This window comes from Megalobrama amblycephala, linkage group LG2 (genome assembly GCF_018812025.1).
Source record: "Megalobrama amblycephala isolate DHTTF-2021 linkage group LG2, ASM1881202v1, whole genome shotgun sequence".
In the NCBI taxonomy this organism is placed as follows: Eukaryota; Metazoa; Chordata; class Actinopteri; order Cypriniformes; family Xenocyprididae; genus Megalobrama; species Megalobrama amblycephala.
Genome location: NC_063045.1, coordinates 28,092,106 through 28,109,181, shown reverse-complemented (window position 1 = coordinate 28,109,181; position 17,076 = coordinate 28,092,106). Strand labels below are relative to the sequence as shown.

Here is a 17,076-nt window from a genome sequence, read left to right as displayed (position 1 = left end):
AATGAATCATTGTTACTTCACTTTCTAGTCCATTTGTTTAAAAAAGTCAAAAGAAATTTCGGCCAATAATAGCCGGAAAAGACATTTGAATAGATATTTAAAAAAAAACACTCAAGACCTACCATGAGCTTTGAAAAACTATTTTCAGTATATCATGATTTGGGACAAATGCCGCAAATTGAAATGAATTGAATTGAAATGCCGCAACAAGCCCAGATCATATTCTATAACATATTCTGCTATGGATATCTTCTCTTTTCTTTCCAAATGAATTTGTTTAATTAATTATGGCCTTTAATAAATTGCCTCATTTGCCTGCTTGCATGAGTTGTATATTGCTTTTGGAAGACACGCAAACCTAATCAGATTCACCTCAGGGCGTCAATTCTGCAATAGACACAGTGACCATTGCCGCCTATACAGCCTACCCCATGTGCTTTGTGTATAAATCCACTTTCCCCAGTTCCTTCTGCCTCACTCTCAACTGCCTAAAAAAACTTTCGAAAATGTCTAGGTTCTCAATCTGTCCACTTGCCAAGATCATCAAGCAAATTTGTTCCTTATCTAATGTCTCCAACCCTTTCATTCACTAGGTCCAGAATGATTGCCAAACCCAACTGTTCTTCAAAGGATTCCTTGTCATCAAGATGTTTCCAAGATGTGCTGTGCAACACTAGTGTTGTGTTGAACCTCAGTGAGGTGGAGATGGAAGAGTTTTGCCTTAACCAAGATGAGTATCTGGAGAAATATCTGGGACCTAGACGTTCCCCAGTGTTTCTGCCTGTTTGCATCACCTACTTGATAATCTTCTTGGTGGGAGCGGTGGGAAACATTCTTACGTGCATTGTTATTGCTCGCAACAAGGTCATGAGGACACCCACCAACTTCTACCTGTTCAGTCTGGCGGTGTCGGACTTGCTGGTGCTTCTCCTGGGAATGCCTTTGGAGCTCTATGAAATGTGGAGTAACTATCCATTCCTTTTGGGCAAGGGTGGCTGCTACTTCAAGACCTTCCTCTTTGAGACTGTGTGTTTTGCCTCCATCCTCAATGTAACAGCGCTGAGCGTGGAGCGCTACATAGCTGTGGTTCATCCGCTCAGGGCCAAATATGTAGTGACACGCACTCACGCCAAGCGGGTGATCTTGAGTGTGTGGAGCGTGTCCGTCTTGTGTGCCATTCCCAACACCAGCCTCCATGGCATCTTTACCCTCCCTCTTCCTAAAGGAAAAGGAGCAGGAGCCATGCTCACATCCGCCACCTGCATGCTGGTCAAGCCACGTTGGATGTACAACCTGATCATCCAAATCACCACTTTGCTGTTTTTCCTCCTGCCCATGTTGACTATCAGTGTGCTGTATTTGCTCATTGGCATGCAGCTAAAACGAGAGAAGATGTTGCAGGTCCTGGAGGCAAAAACCAGTCTGGGACAAGACAGCTCCTCTAATGTGCATAGTCAACAGCAGAAAACACGTCGCCAACAGGTCACTAAAATGCTGTGTGAGTAGGCCAGCTGGCCAATAATTTAATTCTTATGGATGTAGTCATGGCTGTTTTGAATCACTTTAAACATATGCTTAACATATGTGATCTGCTCCATAACTTTGAGTTGTTTTGAAACACATTTTTATTTTATACACTAAATAGACTCCAGTCTCTGCATTCTAATGATATAATTTATATAATACCTCAAATTATTGACATATAACCATTTAAATGGTGGGTATCATAAAATCCTGTTTTTAAGAAAGTAACCTCTAATTATTTCAAACAAATTAGATTTAATTAGAATTTAGAACAAATTAGAGACTTTTTTAACAGGAAAACCGGATGTGGAAAAAATGTAATGCATTTATAATATAGAGCATATTTTACAATATATTTACTATATTTTAACTTTATCTTATCCAAAGTCATTCTAGCTAACTAATGAGCAATGGAGATTAAATGAATTTTTTGAGGTAAATGTACGCAACGTTGTTCACAAGCTGGGGTGTGTTTCATGTATATCATGTAGCATGTACAATGTATATCGATTTTTATTTCGAATATATACAAATGTCATTTATATATTTTAGTTTGTCAAGAGATTTTAAGCACTGTTTTTGAAGAGTGTGCATGTGCGTACATGCTCTAGTACGTAAGAACGAGCCTATGATTGAATCTGGAAATAAAGCAAAATAACTTAGAAAAATTAGAATCCTCAGATTCTCAGATAGTCCTCAGATGCCATGTCCGTAATTTATAGCAAAAAAAAAAAAAAAAAAACTAGCAATAATTCGATCTCAAACGGATTCATTTAAATAAGTTATTACTCCACCACCTGTGTGACATCATTCACCAATTTGGCTGAACGACAGGTTTGCGACAATATAGTTTCGGGAAATGTCGTGAATAGCTAGTTGATTTGTTCATCGTACTATGGTAGTGAAGCAGCAAGTTACGGCATTGTACAGGAAACACACCCCTGATTATGACGTGGTTGAAACACTTATTTAGCGATTACATGTGAGATTATACATTTCAGTAATTTCCACAGTTTTTTCACATAACTAAACATATGAATGCTTGTTCGAATTTGCCAGCAGTTGATGTTCATTCATGTTTTTACTTCACGCAACATCTTGTGGTAAAGCAGAAGAGATGATCGGTTCACGAACACTGTGAACTGCCGAACTGAGGCAGCTCTTTCACAGCATGTTAAATGTCAAAAAGACATGTAAGAATTTCGAAATAAAATTGACATAATTCCTTTTTTTTTTTTTTTTTTTTTTTACAATACCAATTAATGTAGAAAATAAGTAGAAAAATAAATTCATTCATTCAACTTAAGTTGCAGAAACCTTACACTGCATCTATTTTCCAGAACTTGGTGTAACATTCGCAAATGAGTTAAAGACAATTTAGGACCAGATTTTATATGTAACACAGAATTTTCTCCTCAGTTGTACTAGTGGTCATGTTTGGCATCTGTTGGGCTCCATTCCACACTGATCGACTCATGTGGAGTTTCATGGACCAGAAGAACAGTGAACACATGAAGATTGTCCAGGTCTATGAGTATGTCCATGTCATCTCTGGGGTCTTCTTCTATCTGAGCTCAGCCATTAATCCAATTCTCTACAACCTCATGTCCACCCGCTTCAGAGAGATGTTTAAAGAGGTGATGTGCCACCACAAATGGCATCCCGCCCCAAGGAAACGCTCATTGAGCATGACAAGGGTTACAGTGCGCAGCACTGTGAGTGAAGTCCCACCTTGCAATGGTACCATTACTACTGAAGGAGAAGATTATGATATGGATGAATGCCAGGAAAATAAGACCAACTTTTCCTAAGAAACAATTTTCAACTTGTAATTTTTGTACTGTATTGTCAGTGCTTGAAGATGAAATTAACACTGCAGCTTTAAAAAAATAAATGTAAACATAAATGATACGTAGGTGTAAGTTTAGGCAAAACTTGTCAAAAATACATGGTTTGGTGATTTTTCAAATAAAACAAAGAATCTGCGACTCCCTATTCACAGCCAGGCCACTGAACTCTTTCTTTGATATATTACCAGCACATTTTCAATTAAGTAGATACCAAATTATGCAGATTAACTTTTTGTTTTTACCCTCTGGAAATTGTCTCATTTTCAGTTCTCTTCACTGGCTGCCAATATCTAACTAACTAAAATTAATTTCAAGACACCATTCTCGGCGTACAATGCTCTCAATGGTGTCATGTTTATCAACATTAGCCTAGGTTCTTAGCCATTTACATAAAGCCGGCATTACAAAATGCATTATAAAAATGTAATAAAGGATTGATTCATGATTATAGGATAATAGATTTAAGGAATAGGCTATCACATGAGCACCAGTGCTATAGCTTATTTCCAAATAACAGTAATGTACAGTAATCATAGCTGTGTGGGTATTTGGTGGTAGGTTAACTGTGATATTGTTTTTTTTAAATGGTTCAATAATAAAAGTTAATATTAAGCAAATGCATTCTAGACACAATATTGTCCGGCTAGCTTGTCTTTTCCAACAACACAAACAGTACCAAACAAAGCAGCAGTAGAATCGCTGCACAACTCATAGCAACACAGTAACCTATTTTCATGTGAATTTTGGGATGTTGCATAAAAAAACGGCAGATGGAAACACCAAGATGTGCATAAACCAAGATGTGCATAAAAAAAACGTATGCACTCACAGATATATATATATTTTTTTTATCCGATAAGAAGGCATGCACATAACTACTATGGAAACACACTCACCAAATAAATCCCTAATGCGCAACAAAAATTTTCATGTGACTTTGCCTCAGCAGATCACTGGATAACTGGAATAACCAGCGGACCAATTGCATTGCACAGCATCTTAAATGTTGGTTTGGTCATTCTGAAATGCCTGAGCCAAAGAACGATTTGGTATAATTGCATCCCTGCTGAACATAAACATGACAGTGTTTATTACATTTCGTCTGCACACTGACGTACACTGCAAGTAGTTTATGATGTACAAAAAAGAGCCACAGTGCTTGGGCTTGCTTGCTTGTTTGATTTATAACAACAACAAAAAACTGTTTTTGGCAAATGTAAAGGCCCTTTTCACATCAAACGTGAAATGATACAGTCATGTTTGAATTGAATCATCAAATATCTGCAGCAAAGGTGCTAGTTTAAAAAAAGTAAGATTAAATACATTATGTATGTTTATCATAATATTATATAACATTTAATTATTGCAGGTTTCATTATTCATTTAGAGGAATACTGAATCTTGGCGTTTCTCAATGTCAAGGATACTTCCTTGGCAGGACTGGTCCTTCCAAGTCACTTCTTTCAGAGGCTAGGTGAGGCTCCTCTTTAGCATTCGGAGAACACGTAAATGGAACAGACTAGCAAGTGCACGTCATTGCGTCATTACATCAGTGAAAAGGTAAAAGAAATGCCGGTGACGGCAACCAAGCTAACAATTGTTAAATGACAGTCCGGTTCAGTTAGCCATCAATAACGTAATTTGTATAATTTATAATATCAATACGGTAGTAATTTGTACTGGCATTTAAACGTTAAACTTTATTTATCTGACATATTTACTACAGTTATAACAAATGTTTGGTAACGTAAATATACTTACATTTGAAAGCATATTGCCCGCTAACGTCCGACATTTTTTAAAAATTTTTGAACAAGATCGCAAAGCTGCACGCATAGGATTGTGGGTGATTTTAGAGCGCGAAGGCTACACATATGCATCCTTTCCTGTATATGGGATATTTTTCAAACGAAGGACTCAGTCCTTGTTTGAAATTCCGAGGATCCTCGACATTGGAACAGTCCTTCGACAGATGTCGATGACGTAGCATCCTCGAAATTCTGGCTTCCGAGGATCCTTCCTTGACATTGAGAAATGTCTGTTTTTGTGCAAGTGAGATGAGTAACTGCATGCTCACATTTAGTCTAGATCTAAAATAACATTGTTCACAGCACACACAACGCCTCTGCACTCAACATGAGGACAGGAGAGCTGTTAGTCAATAAATGGGAAAACAAAGTAACTTGCGTTACTCATTTGAAAAAGTAACTCCGAAATTTGTTGTAAATTTTAAAGAAATTTATGTCGGTAATGTGTTACTTTACTCGTTACTTGAAAAAAGTAATCAGATTACATAACTCGCGTTACTTGTAATGCGTTACCCTCAACACTGGTCACTTGTTTTGTTCCAGTATGAAACCGAGTTTTGAACAAATCGGTTGAATAAACTAATAACTCACTCAAAGGAGTCACTTGCCGCCACCTACTGGTATATGATGTAACCTGCAGACTGAGTCATTGAAAATCCCCATTAATTATGCAAAGACAGACAATATCCCTATTCGGACGGTAATTGTTTCTCATGGGGACGTACGGTATTTTCGAAATTTACACGGGCAGGTCAGTGATTTTATTGCTGTCCGAATCCAGAATGTCAGTGCTTTTCTCCCACCATCCACATAAAAATCCCCGTTCGAATTACCTACTGTTTTTTGACAAACGCCAAGGTTGTGTGGAAACTTAATTGATGTCCAAATCCACATCTCTGAGTTTACAAAAGAAAAAAAAACAAAAAACAGTTTAAATCCTTTTTGACCACTGCAGAACACCATACAAGTAGCTTCTGTAATTTGCATGCATTTTAAAGATGTACACTTTTATTACTGAAATGCTGGGAAGTATTTAATCACCGTTAAAAATGTATTTTATACAATTATATACATTAAAAATATAAACCAAAAAGCTTTATGTTTACCTCATGTAAATATGAGGCTGCATTAACTTATTTCCACTAATTTCCATATTTTTAAAATGACATCCATCATTTTGAGATAAAATGCAAGACAGAAAACCATTTCAACTATAGCATGTTTATCTTCCTATAACAGGAGATTTAAATATTAGTTTCCTAATATTAAATTAAATATTAATTTATTTGTATTATTCCATGCATAACCCATGACATTTTATTTACAGCTGATAATCATGCAACCACGTGAGCAGCGCGTTCCCAGGTTTGTAGGATCACTAAACTCGCTCCTCCACTGTGAATAAATCGCCATCTAAACGAACGAGCTTTATCACTGAGGTGTCATGCAAATTTATTTTTACAGACATCCACATGAGAAACAATTGCCATCCGAATAGGGCTAAGTTATATACTGAATGTCTAGAATGAGCAAACACAGACGTGGATTGATTCCAGCAATGCCTGTTGGACTGTTATATCAACACTCGAACGCCGCTCGACCAATTGGGTTCGAGGAGCGGAGCTAACTGTTGGTGAAATTCAGATAACAAAATACCTGATCAAAAAAAAAAAAAACGTACAAAGTTAGTTGAGCTTGCTAATAGTGTTAGTGAAAAGGTTTAAAGTGGCATATTGTTTGTGATTTCACAGAATATTATTAGGCTACCTTTGTTTTTGTATTTTTGTTTTTTTGGCTCTATTGTGCAAGCCACATAACTAATTTATTTAGCATGTTTGTTTAGTTCCATGACCTAAAATATAACATTTTATTTGACATCAGATACTGAGAACAATTTACATTTTCTATTCAGAAAGAGGAATAAGACAAAGCTAATTCATATGGCTAAGGGGCATATACTGCAGCCATGAACATGCACACGTGATATATGGAAAATTCCAATTCAAACCATAAATCATTTGATATTTACTAGGCCAATTGTGAAATTCTAAATACATTTATCAACTTCATACAGAGATTCAAGGCTAGGGACCTTGATGAAATGTAACAATCAGCTTTTGACATTGACTGTGGAATTGATAATTGAACATTTGCCACTATTTTATTCATTAAAGCTATCAAAAGTGGCCCTATTTACATTCTTAAATCAAATTCCTGGTCTTATTGTTGATTATTCATTATATTCATTATATTTTATGTCCAATGTTGTGTTATATCTCTAACTAAAAGAAACTAAAATGAATTGTATACAGCTCTCTTCTTGTGACAAGCTTTGAAAATAAAAAGTATTGGTCAAACCACAACAGAGTGTTTTCAAACTATTTGCTGATATACAGTAACATCCATGGTATAATAACATAAATGCTTCCAGCCACCATCTTTACGAAAAGCCTTGGTGAAGTCAGGATAAATGGGAGATGGATAATGACACAGGTCACTCCAGGGAAAGTAAATGAAGTCTATGAAGCCAATTACATAGGTCATTTTATTCCTAGGAATTTTATTGGGGAGATGCTAAAAGCCACAAAGCAATAGCCTATACTCCTACCTGAATAATAACTGTGCTTCAGAGGGTTTATTCATAGTTCGGAGTCTCTTTAATCATAATGAGGCACATGGGGTCTGACTGATAGACTGATCAAAGCCTCTGAGGCAATTTTTTATTTGTTTCCAATCATAGATACATAGTTGGCGACTCATTATTTATGGGGACATGATTTATTGTGGGGCAAGCAAATCCGACACAACAACATCTCAGCGTCTTTCCTCTATAAAATAAGTCAAATCTATCCACCTTATTCCTGACGTTTTGAATTATGGGTGGCATATTTCGGTTTGGGGAACTTCCATTCAAAAAGACTGAAACGAATCATTTCAAATCATAAGGTTACCTTACAAATAAAGCTTATCTGTCAGTTTGACTGAATGAGCTGCCAATTTTCCTTCATGTTTTATTTTCTTGGTATTTTAACAAGAATATATATGGCAAGAGCTCCTTTCAGTCGCTGCATTCTTTTCTTCATGATTATTTTCTTTTTTCCCTTTGCATTCCACTGTAATAAAAGGACAACATATACTGCACATTTGTGGTCCGATTTAATTAATGATATATCCCATTAATAATTCACTGGAATGCATGAAGAATCTCTTGTTTTTCTACTCAAATCCTCACCACTCTTTCCAGGTTTGTTTTCACAGGTAAATACAATTTATTATCTGTCAAAATGATGGAAATCACTTTGAAATAGTATGATATATTAATGAACAGTTAGTATTCATGAACATTTTTTATTTTTGCTTTTACACTTTTAAATGTCCTTTTAATGTTCGATGGTTGAAGGGTGAGTAGAATGTACCATTTCTTTTTTATGTATTATTGCATTCATAGAGCCTTTCACTGATTGTTTGCAGCATAACGGAAGCTACACCCATAATTTGTGCAAAGCGTCAAAGGGCGTAGGAATAAGGTGGATAGGAAATGTCTTTTTGTTTTCCACACACTAATAAATGGGTAACTATGTGTGTTTCATCAAAGGTATCATACTCAAGTCATTCACTGCATTTGAATATGCCTAGTTATTATATTATATGATAAACTAAGTATGTGTACTATACCGTATGTGAGCAGAATAGTGCATCCAAATACACAGTATTCATAAAACAGAAGGTGAAAAGTTCCTGGATGACCTACTACTTTCTGCAAGATTCTGTATGTATAAAACTTTTCATTTATAAAAATGCTCTTAAAGGTGATAGAGAGGATTTTTTCGTCGACTGAGAATCCAGAGACTGTTACTGAGTTTTTGAAATGAGCGCATGCGTAAAAACAGCCCCCCTCCTTCACAGCTCAATTCAAAGGAACACCTCCCAAAACTCGTGCACGAACACGAGTGTTTACCACCGGCATTCGCTGTGTCGTGTTTTTTGGATTCATTATGTCGGACTCACCGCAGGTAACTCATAATCTGCAGTTGTTATTCCTGTCTCCTGACAAAAACATTGCATGCAGCGCCTGTGGAGTGTGGAAAGTTACTGGAGAGCGCAGCCGCGCTCGTCTCTCACGAGGAACGTCACGGCAGTTGTTGACAAGCCAGAGGGCCGACCGTTTACGCAATCATTGGCTGATGTTTTTAAGGCCCTACCTCGTGCACAGATGATGTATATTAATATTATTACTTTCAGTGCACCTAATAAATAGTCTTTTATCAGTTAGTAAAGACAGTTTCAAGTAATATTGTAAAAATGTATAAAACAAAACATCCTCTTTAGCACCTTTAAGAGTAGTCTTAAGTTTTGACTTAAGTGTCAAAAAATTCTTAGTAAAAAGTAGAACTTTTCTAAGAGTAGGAGACTTTTATGAAGAAGCTAAAAGCAGCTTTTAGTAAAGTCTAAGACTGATTCTTTAAAGCTGCAGTCCGCAACTTTTTTTCAATTCAATTTTTGAGCAAGCACATAACCAGCCAGTGTTCAAAACTATCTAGTTTTCTTGTCTCGATTCACAACGGTAAGCTTAATGTTTTATAATAAGAGCGACATGGCGGATTTCCGCGGGAAATTTGAGCATGCAGCAGTTCCTCTGTGCGTCATTACGTCACGTCCGTAAACAGAAAGGAAGGAGTCCCGTTCAGGCTAGTCAGTTTTATCACGTAAGTTTGCTGCTTGTAGCGGATCATTTATAGCCTTTTCAAACAGCAGCTTAAATAATTAAATGTATCATTTTGATGGCGGATTGTAACCCAGAAAGATCCAAATGACAATCATCAGTGACAACTGGAGATTCACCCGTAGTCAAAAAGCAAAAGACTTTGGACTGTGGTGTGGCTACAGAAATTGAAATCTAGAGGTAAGGCTAATATACACATAGTCATGCAATGCTGATGTTGTTAACATTAACAATTTGAGAACAATATAACAGTAATAATAATTTGCACGGTTTGGTGTGATCAGAGCAAAGCGATCGTTAGATTTAATCATCATTGGCAGCGCGATTTATTGTAGGCCTAATACTTTTCCCCTCAGTTGGTCAGAACAAAAGTGGCAGACATGTTACTTACTTGTTCAGAAAATTCTTATATTGGTCATACTTTCAAGACGTTGAATCTGTGATTCTTAAGTACTGTATCCACACCGGTGCGGTGACTGACAGCAAACATTAGATTCATCGGCGCTGACGAGCTGTGCCGAGGCACAACGGACGTACAGATAACTGTTCCGCATATGACTGCAATTGCAGGTTTTAAACAAGAGATGGAGACAAAGAGGAAAAATCGCGGACTGCAGCTTTAAGTGCCTGTTGTGAACTAAGGACTACAATGATGTCAACTCAAAATGGCCGCCCAAAATGTAATTACTATTTTCATTTCTACAATTAGAGCATTTATTTGTAGAGTGGGAGAAGTTATTACATTTAAAGTTATAAAAAGTTTATTCAAAGTCATTACATTTATTAAAATGTATTAAACGTATTAAATATTGTTTAAATTTATTACATTTATTTAAAGTTATTACATTACTTATTAGGTCAGTTACAAAAAGAATTGTCAATCAAGTTATATTGTTTTATCAACTCCATGTCATCATATGCCTCTAATACTTCAAATCTTTATTGGAGAGCGTGTGTCTCCTCTTCTTTGCAATCTTGTTACTACTAACTAGGTTAGGAGACCACTCCAGATCTCCTAAATAATTTAGGAGTTAAGACGTAGTCTTAACACTTAGGAACCTATATGAATCACACTTATTCTTAAATCTAGGAATAAGAGTAAAATTACATCATTCTTAGAATTTTGACATATTTAAGACTAAAATTTTACTCTGGGCAGCTTGATACATACAGCCCCTGACCTCTTAGATATATGTGCAATCTAAGTGTCCCCTCTTAGTGTTTGTAGTTTGTTTGTGAGAGTATGATCTGTTTGCAGCTGTGGTTGTTATTTTCACACTCGTGGGCTTTCTCTGCTAGTCCATCACTGTCAGTCCATCAATCACACGCTCTGATATTCAACTCACACACAGCAGCAAAACAAAAGACCAATGAGCAATGGGCAGGGAAAAGGACAACAGTCTCTCATCACACGATTAGGCCTTTCATCTCATCAGCATGAGGCTGAAATTGAGCAATGAAATCCTTTTTTTTTTTTTTTTAGAGTATGATAAGATGCTTGCCTGAAAAACTTTACTGACACACATAACAAAATAAAACAGTAATCCTTGCAGGGTCAGGGGTCATTTAGGAATCCTTTTAACAAAGTGCTCTTTAGCTACTGAGAAAGTGAAATATTTTCAATGTAATTTACCATTTCCAGTATAAAAGTGGATCATCTGACTCTTGTAACTCCCATAAACAATCAGTAGGGGGCCATTTTCACATTTAACTAATTTAATGTAGTTATTTTCATTAAGGCGGCATTCAGAAATGGATTTATGTGCCTTCAATCCAGACATGTCAAAGCTATTGCCGTAATATTTTGTTAAATGATAATAATATAATGTGAAAGTTTTCAGCACTCAGACAGTAATATCAGAAAAAAAAAAAAAATCATGCAGAGAGGTATACAGACCAACAAACATGAATGCGACTGATAATAAAACTGAATGTGATGGTTTAAATAAATATCACAAAAATACTCCCCTACAAAATATTTGGTCCTCAGCACATCTTCTGTTTGTCTTCAGTAATAATACACACCAAATGCAGCAGCCACACAGAACAAGCTGTCCTATTAGAAAAAGAAAATTTAAAAGATAGGCTAAGAGATAAAAATCACATTTCAAAATTAAATTTTAATGTAAAGTCTGTGAAAGTAATTCCTCACTTACGTTCATGTATATATCTTGAACATAGCTGTCTGTATCTGCATCCCAGAAGCAGCGTGCAGCCATCCTACAAAAACATATTTAAAAAAGTGAAAAACATTTTCTTTATGCTACAAACACTCAAACTATATCATAAAAAACACTATAATTCTATATACTATAGATATACTATAATAATAATTATTTTTGAATATGTAACTGACAACACAGTTTTTTTAAACTGCCCCCTTCGATGGGGATGGATGATCTTTAAAGTACAGTATGTAAACATCTGGAATAACACCTTATTGAAGTTAGATCTGCAAATACATAACACTGGGTTTCAGATGCCCTGCGACATTGGTTTCATAACATGAGACCACAGTGAGTCAGATTATATCTTACTCGAAGTGGGTGTCAAAGAATGATCAGTACACTCAGTAGAAACCTCATGTAAGTGACTCACAACTCAAAGGTCTCAGCTAAACATCTGAGGGCATGTCTTGCACTGATAATCTCTGTGGTCGTGGGTCTATACTGTACAAAGAACACAGTATGAGTGCTCAGGTTTGCTTAAGGCCATACTGTTCTCACAATTCATTCATTTTCCTAATAAGTATTACACTTACTTGACTCCTTCCCCACGCTGCTCTCCAACAACCACCTGCACAATGAGCTTGTATCTGTCAAAGCCCACATCTGAAAAGAGCACATACTGTATATCAGAGGTCTACATAATGGCCTGCTGTCACTCTACGCTTATAATATACACTATACTCAAAGTATCAAACAAATTCAGTGTTTCTAGCCAAAGATATACTTTAGAAAATGATAATTAAGAAAAAAAAAAAAAAAAGTTTTTCACGTTCAATTATATTTCAGTGTTTAAATGTAAAAAGCTTTGGAAATTGGCTGATGAAATCCTGATGCAGTCGATATGTGGTTCATTAAAGTTACTTAAATGCACAAACTATATGAACCTTAATCAGGTTAGATGGCATATTTAATTTTTCAGAATGAAAACAAGGCTATTTGTAGGTGTCACAGTGCATGGTTGTGGGAAACACACACAGACAATGGAGCTCCAATCACAAGGACTTTAATGAACAAATGCAGGAGATCAATATAAATGGCACAACAGAGACGTGATACAATGACATTCTACATTGACGTCAACCGTAGTGATGGGTCGTTCGCGACCTCTTTTACGTGAACGTCGGGAGCCGGCTCACATATCTGAAGAGCCGACTCTATTTTTAAAAATAAAGCCTATAGAAAATCAATCATTATGTAATGAATGATTTTAATTTTATTTAAAACAATAGACTAATAATTCAAAGAACAACACAAAAAAATATAATTATATAAGCCTAGGCGCACACACTAGTGATGGGCATTCCGGCTCTTTCGTGAGCCGGCTCGTTTGAAGAGCCGGCTCGTTTCGTGAGCCGGCTCTTTAAATAATAAACTATGATTTTGACTATGATAGGTGTGAAAACAGTTCTAATTAAATTATTAAATGAAATCATACTCGCAATGTCCACAATTTCACAAATTGTTTTCACACCTATCATAGTCCAAGTCATAGTTAAAACATTTATTATTTAAAGAGCCGGCTCTTTTCAGTGAGCTGAGTCAAACGAGCCGGCTCACAAAAAAGAGCCGGAATGCCCATCACTAGTCAACCGACTAAGACTGAGGGAGAACACAGGGAATATATACAGGTCAGACAAAGGGGCAAACAAGGCTATTAACAAGAGACACCTGGGACTAATGAACTCAAATCTAAACTAACAAGTGGCGGTAAAACGGAACAAAAGAACATGTGACACAGGGGAAACATACACAGAACAATGACAGTAGGATAGACACACCGTTTTATTTGTTGTAATGTTTTTAATGTTTCTGTCATTGAGCTTACTCAATATTATCTCTTAAAAAAAAATCTGGTGCCCCTAAAACTCTGAAAAAATGTGAAATAAAATTTAAATAATACGTTCTTTAAAAAAAAAATACTATTTATTTCAGAATGTTTAGAGAACATTCAAAAGTAACGTTCCCATAATGTTTTAAAAATGATCAAATTGAATGTTCCCTTCACGTTTGCTTAACCAAGAAAAAATGTTCTGAACTTTCAGTATGCAGAAATCTTTTTTTTTATTAACTTAATGGGAACGTTAGCTAAACGTTCTTAGACCATATTTGTGTTAACTGGGGGCACCTTCAAGCTCAAACTGGTGCGCAATGTTTTGCGACGAGAATATTTTTGGTGCGCCAAAAAAAACAAAGTAACGACTTATTTAGTGATGGCCGATTTCAAAACACTGCTTCAGGAAGATTCGGAGCATAAATGAATCAGTGTATCGAATCATGATTCAGATCGCGTGTCAAACTGCCAACGGCTGAAATCACGTGACTTTGGCGCTCCGAACAGCTGATTCGACACGCTGATTCATTTGTGCTCCGAATCTTCCTGAAGCAGTGTTTTGAAATCGGCCATCACTAAATAAGTCGTTATTTTGTTTTTTTTTGGTGCTCCAAAAATATTCTCGTCGCTTTATAATATTAATATTGAACCACTGTACTTACATGAACCGATTTAAATATGTTTTTAGTACCTTTATGGATCTTGAGAGAGGAAATGTCATTGCTCCCTATAGAGGCCTCACTGAGCCATCGGATTTCAACTAAAATATCTTAATTTGTGTTCTGAAGATTAACGAAGGTCTTGCGGGTGTGGAACGGCATGAGGGTAAGTAATAAATGACATTATTTTCATTTTTGGGTGAACTAACCCTTTAATAAAGTGATAACCTGAAGAAAGCCTGAAGTAGTTTTATTGGCATATAAAAAATAACCTGAACATTGACAAAGCATATAACACAAAGGCTAGGCTACTCATTTTCATAAATACGTGCGGTAAAATAAAGAGATATAAAATTATATGAAAATAATGTCTATAATATTATGATAGAAGTCTTTTAATAGGTTATTACATTTGTTTGTGATGTTATATTGCATTTATTGTGCATTAGTCTCTTAGAAGATGCTCGGATGGTCAGTTGAGCAACAAGATCGCAGCACATCTCAATTCTCAAATGATGCGTTCTGTGTTCTCGTGTCCTTCGCACGTCCTGATATTGCTGAGTTCGATGCGTTCCTGGGTCAACATATTTTGTTGATCCTGGAAAACATTCTAGTCTGAAAATTTAGTGTTAACCCTATTCCTACCCCTAAACCTAACCCTACCCATAAGTTATCCCAAAAATCAGAGGGAAATGACAGATGAATAATACTGATGAATCTGCTGTTTGGAGCACCAAAGTCACGTGATTTCAGCAGTTGGCAGTTTGACATGCAATCCGAATCATGATTCGATACACTGATTCATTTATGCTCCGAAGCTTCCTGAAGCAGTGTTTTGAAATAGGCCATCACTAAGTAAGTCGTTATTTTGTTTTTTTGGCGCTCCAAAAATATTCTCGTCGCTTTATAATATTAATACTGAACCACTGTACTCACATGAACTGATTTAAATATGTTTTAGTACATTTATGGATCTTGAGAGAGGAAATGTCATTGCTCCCTATGGAGGCTTCACTTAGCCATCAGATTTCAACTAAAATATCTTAATTTGTGTTCCGAAGATTAACGAAGGTCTTACGGGTGTGGAACGGCATGAGGGTAAGTAATAAATGACAGATTTTTTCATTTTTGGGTGAACTAATCCTTTTTTATGTAACATTAACCTTACTGCAATTAAGTTATAATGAGTTAGAATTACATCCCTGTCAGCAAGAAACTGACTAGTATCGTTGCCTCTTACCTTTCAGCTTGTTTTTAATCGAGTCTGCTAAAGATCTTGATAATGTGGGAACCTCCTCTGGATTGTACTGCACTCCATACAGCTGTTCCCTGAGGATTTCTCTAATACACTCCTTTGCCACCCCTGCCTTGAACCTACGACAGGAAAAAATGAACGAAAAGGGTATTTGGATAAAGTTCAGCAAGTTAATACTTTTTCGTAAATGCATTTTAGAGCTTAAGCTAAGCTAGCTGCAATGTTTAAGTTTAGTTTGAAGCGTTAAAAAGAAAGAGCCGTTCGCCTTACTTGTCTTTATAATTCGGTCTAATGAGATACGTGTTTGCTCCGGCATCCATGAATGAAATACTTCCAGCAACACGATGTACAAACGTTTAGTGTGTGTGCAACCGTACTTTCGTTTTACTGCTTTACCGTCGTTGTCATAACAACTCTGTTTCATCCGGGGAACGGTCTAACGTGATGACGTCACGAACACGCGTTCGGTTTAACTCATAAACCTCAAGTCACGGATGGAAACGTGCTCAGAGTGTTCAGGCTCGTTTGAAATGCAGGCAAGAGTAGGCGGCTGCAGTGAAGCGAGGTGTGAAAAGAGTGCAGCCAAGACGGACAGTTATCTCTTCTCGTAGTGAATCAGACACCTATGAGATCAAAGGCGGATATCGCGGTATTCACACTCATTTGCTGTGTTGCAATTTAAGTTATGTAACTTTTATATGAAAATAAATATGATGCACAAAACACCCAAAGTACTTATTTTATTCTTTCGGAACGACGTGTTTATCAATCATTTATTTACTTTAATACAGACAGGTTTTTATATATTTTTATAGGTTAAATATGACAACAATCATGACCTATAGAGAGATCACACTGTTAGAGACTTTGGGAATATTCACACATAATTTATTCACACGAAAACATGATATCAGAATTTTAAAATCAAACATTTTAAAAGAGAACAATTGCCTACATCACTGTTGTTTAAAGTGATCATGAATTGAGAAATCAACTTTTCCTTGAGCTTTATATAAGAGGTCATTGTACTATAAGAATATCCTGTAAGTTTCAAAACTGAAAACTTCCTTGTTGGCCAATAAAAGCTTTTATTGACAACAGGCCCAGAGAATTTAAATTACATTCAGTTTATCAGCAACACAGCAATAGTCTAAATCCCGCGATATACGCCTTTGATCTCGTAGGTGTCTGAACCACT

The 17,076-nt window shown here is 36.3% G+C and overlaps 2 protein-coding genes across 2 annotated transcripts; one reads left to right on the top strand and one right to left on the bottom strand.

Annotated features, from left to right (window-relative positions):
- Positions 1-600: 600 nt before the first annotated feature.
- On the top strand, positions 601-3,335 carry nmur1a (neuromedin U receptor 1a). The gene is made up of 2 exons (XM_048169317.1): positions 601-1,498; positions 2,944-3,335. Exons 1-2 carry the CDS (start codon positions 601-603, stop codon positions 3,333-3,335), a joined length of 1,290 nt encoding a protein of 429 aa, XP_048025274.1.
- Positions 3,336-11,603: 8,268 nt separating this feature from the next.
- On the bottom strand, positions 11,604-16,314 carry dynlt2b (dynein light chain Tctex-type 2B). The gene is made up of 5 exons (XM_048169306.1): positions 16,149-16,314; positions 15,864-15,997; positions 12,667-12,736; positions 12,062-12,125; positions 11,604-11,961 (listed from the first exon to the last, which is right to left on the bottom strand). Exons 1-5 carry the CDS (start codon positions 16,196-16,198, stop codon positions 11,914-11,916), a joined length of 366 nt encoding a protein of 121 aa, XP_048025263.1. The 5' UTR covers positions 16,199-16,314; the 3' UTR covers positions 11,604-11,913.
- Positions 16,315-17,076: the final 762 nt, after the last annotated feature.

Bases quoted from the DNA above. Each gene is read 5' to 3' on its own strand.
- nmur1a (XM_048169317.1), top strand. From the start codon at position 601: ATGATTGCCAAACCCAACTGTTCTTCAAAGGATTCCTTGTCATCAAGA. The intron at 1,499-2,943 runs GTGAGTAGGCCA...TTTTCTCCTCAG, and splicing joins ACAGGTCACTAAAATGCTGT to TTGTACTAGTGGTCATGTTT.
- dynlt2b (XM_048169306.1), bottom strand. From the start codon at position 16,198: ATGGATGCCGGAGCAAACACGTATCTCATTAGACCGAATTATAAAGAC. The intron at 15,998-16,148 runs GTAAGGCGAACG...TTCCTGTCGTAG, and splicing joins AGACCGAATTATAAAGACAA to GTTCAAGGCAGGGGTGGCAA. The intron at 11,962-12,061 runs GTAAGTGAGGAA...TTTTTCTAATAG, and splicing joins TTCAAGATATATACATGAAC to GACAGCTTGTTCTGTGTGGC.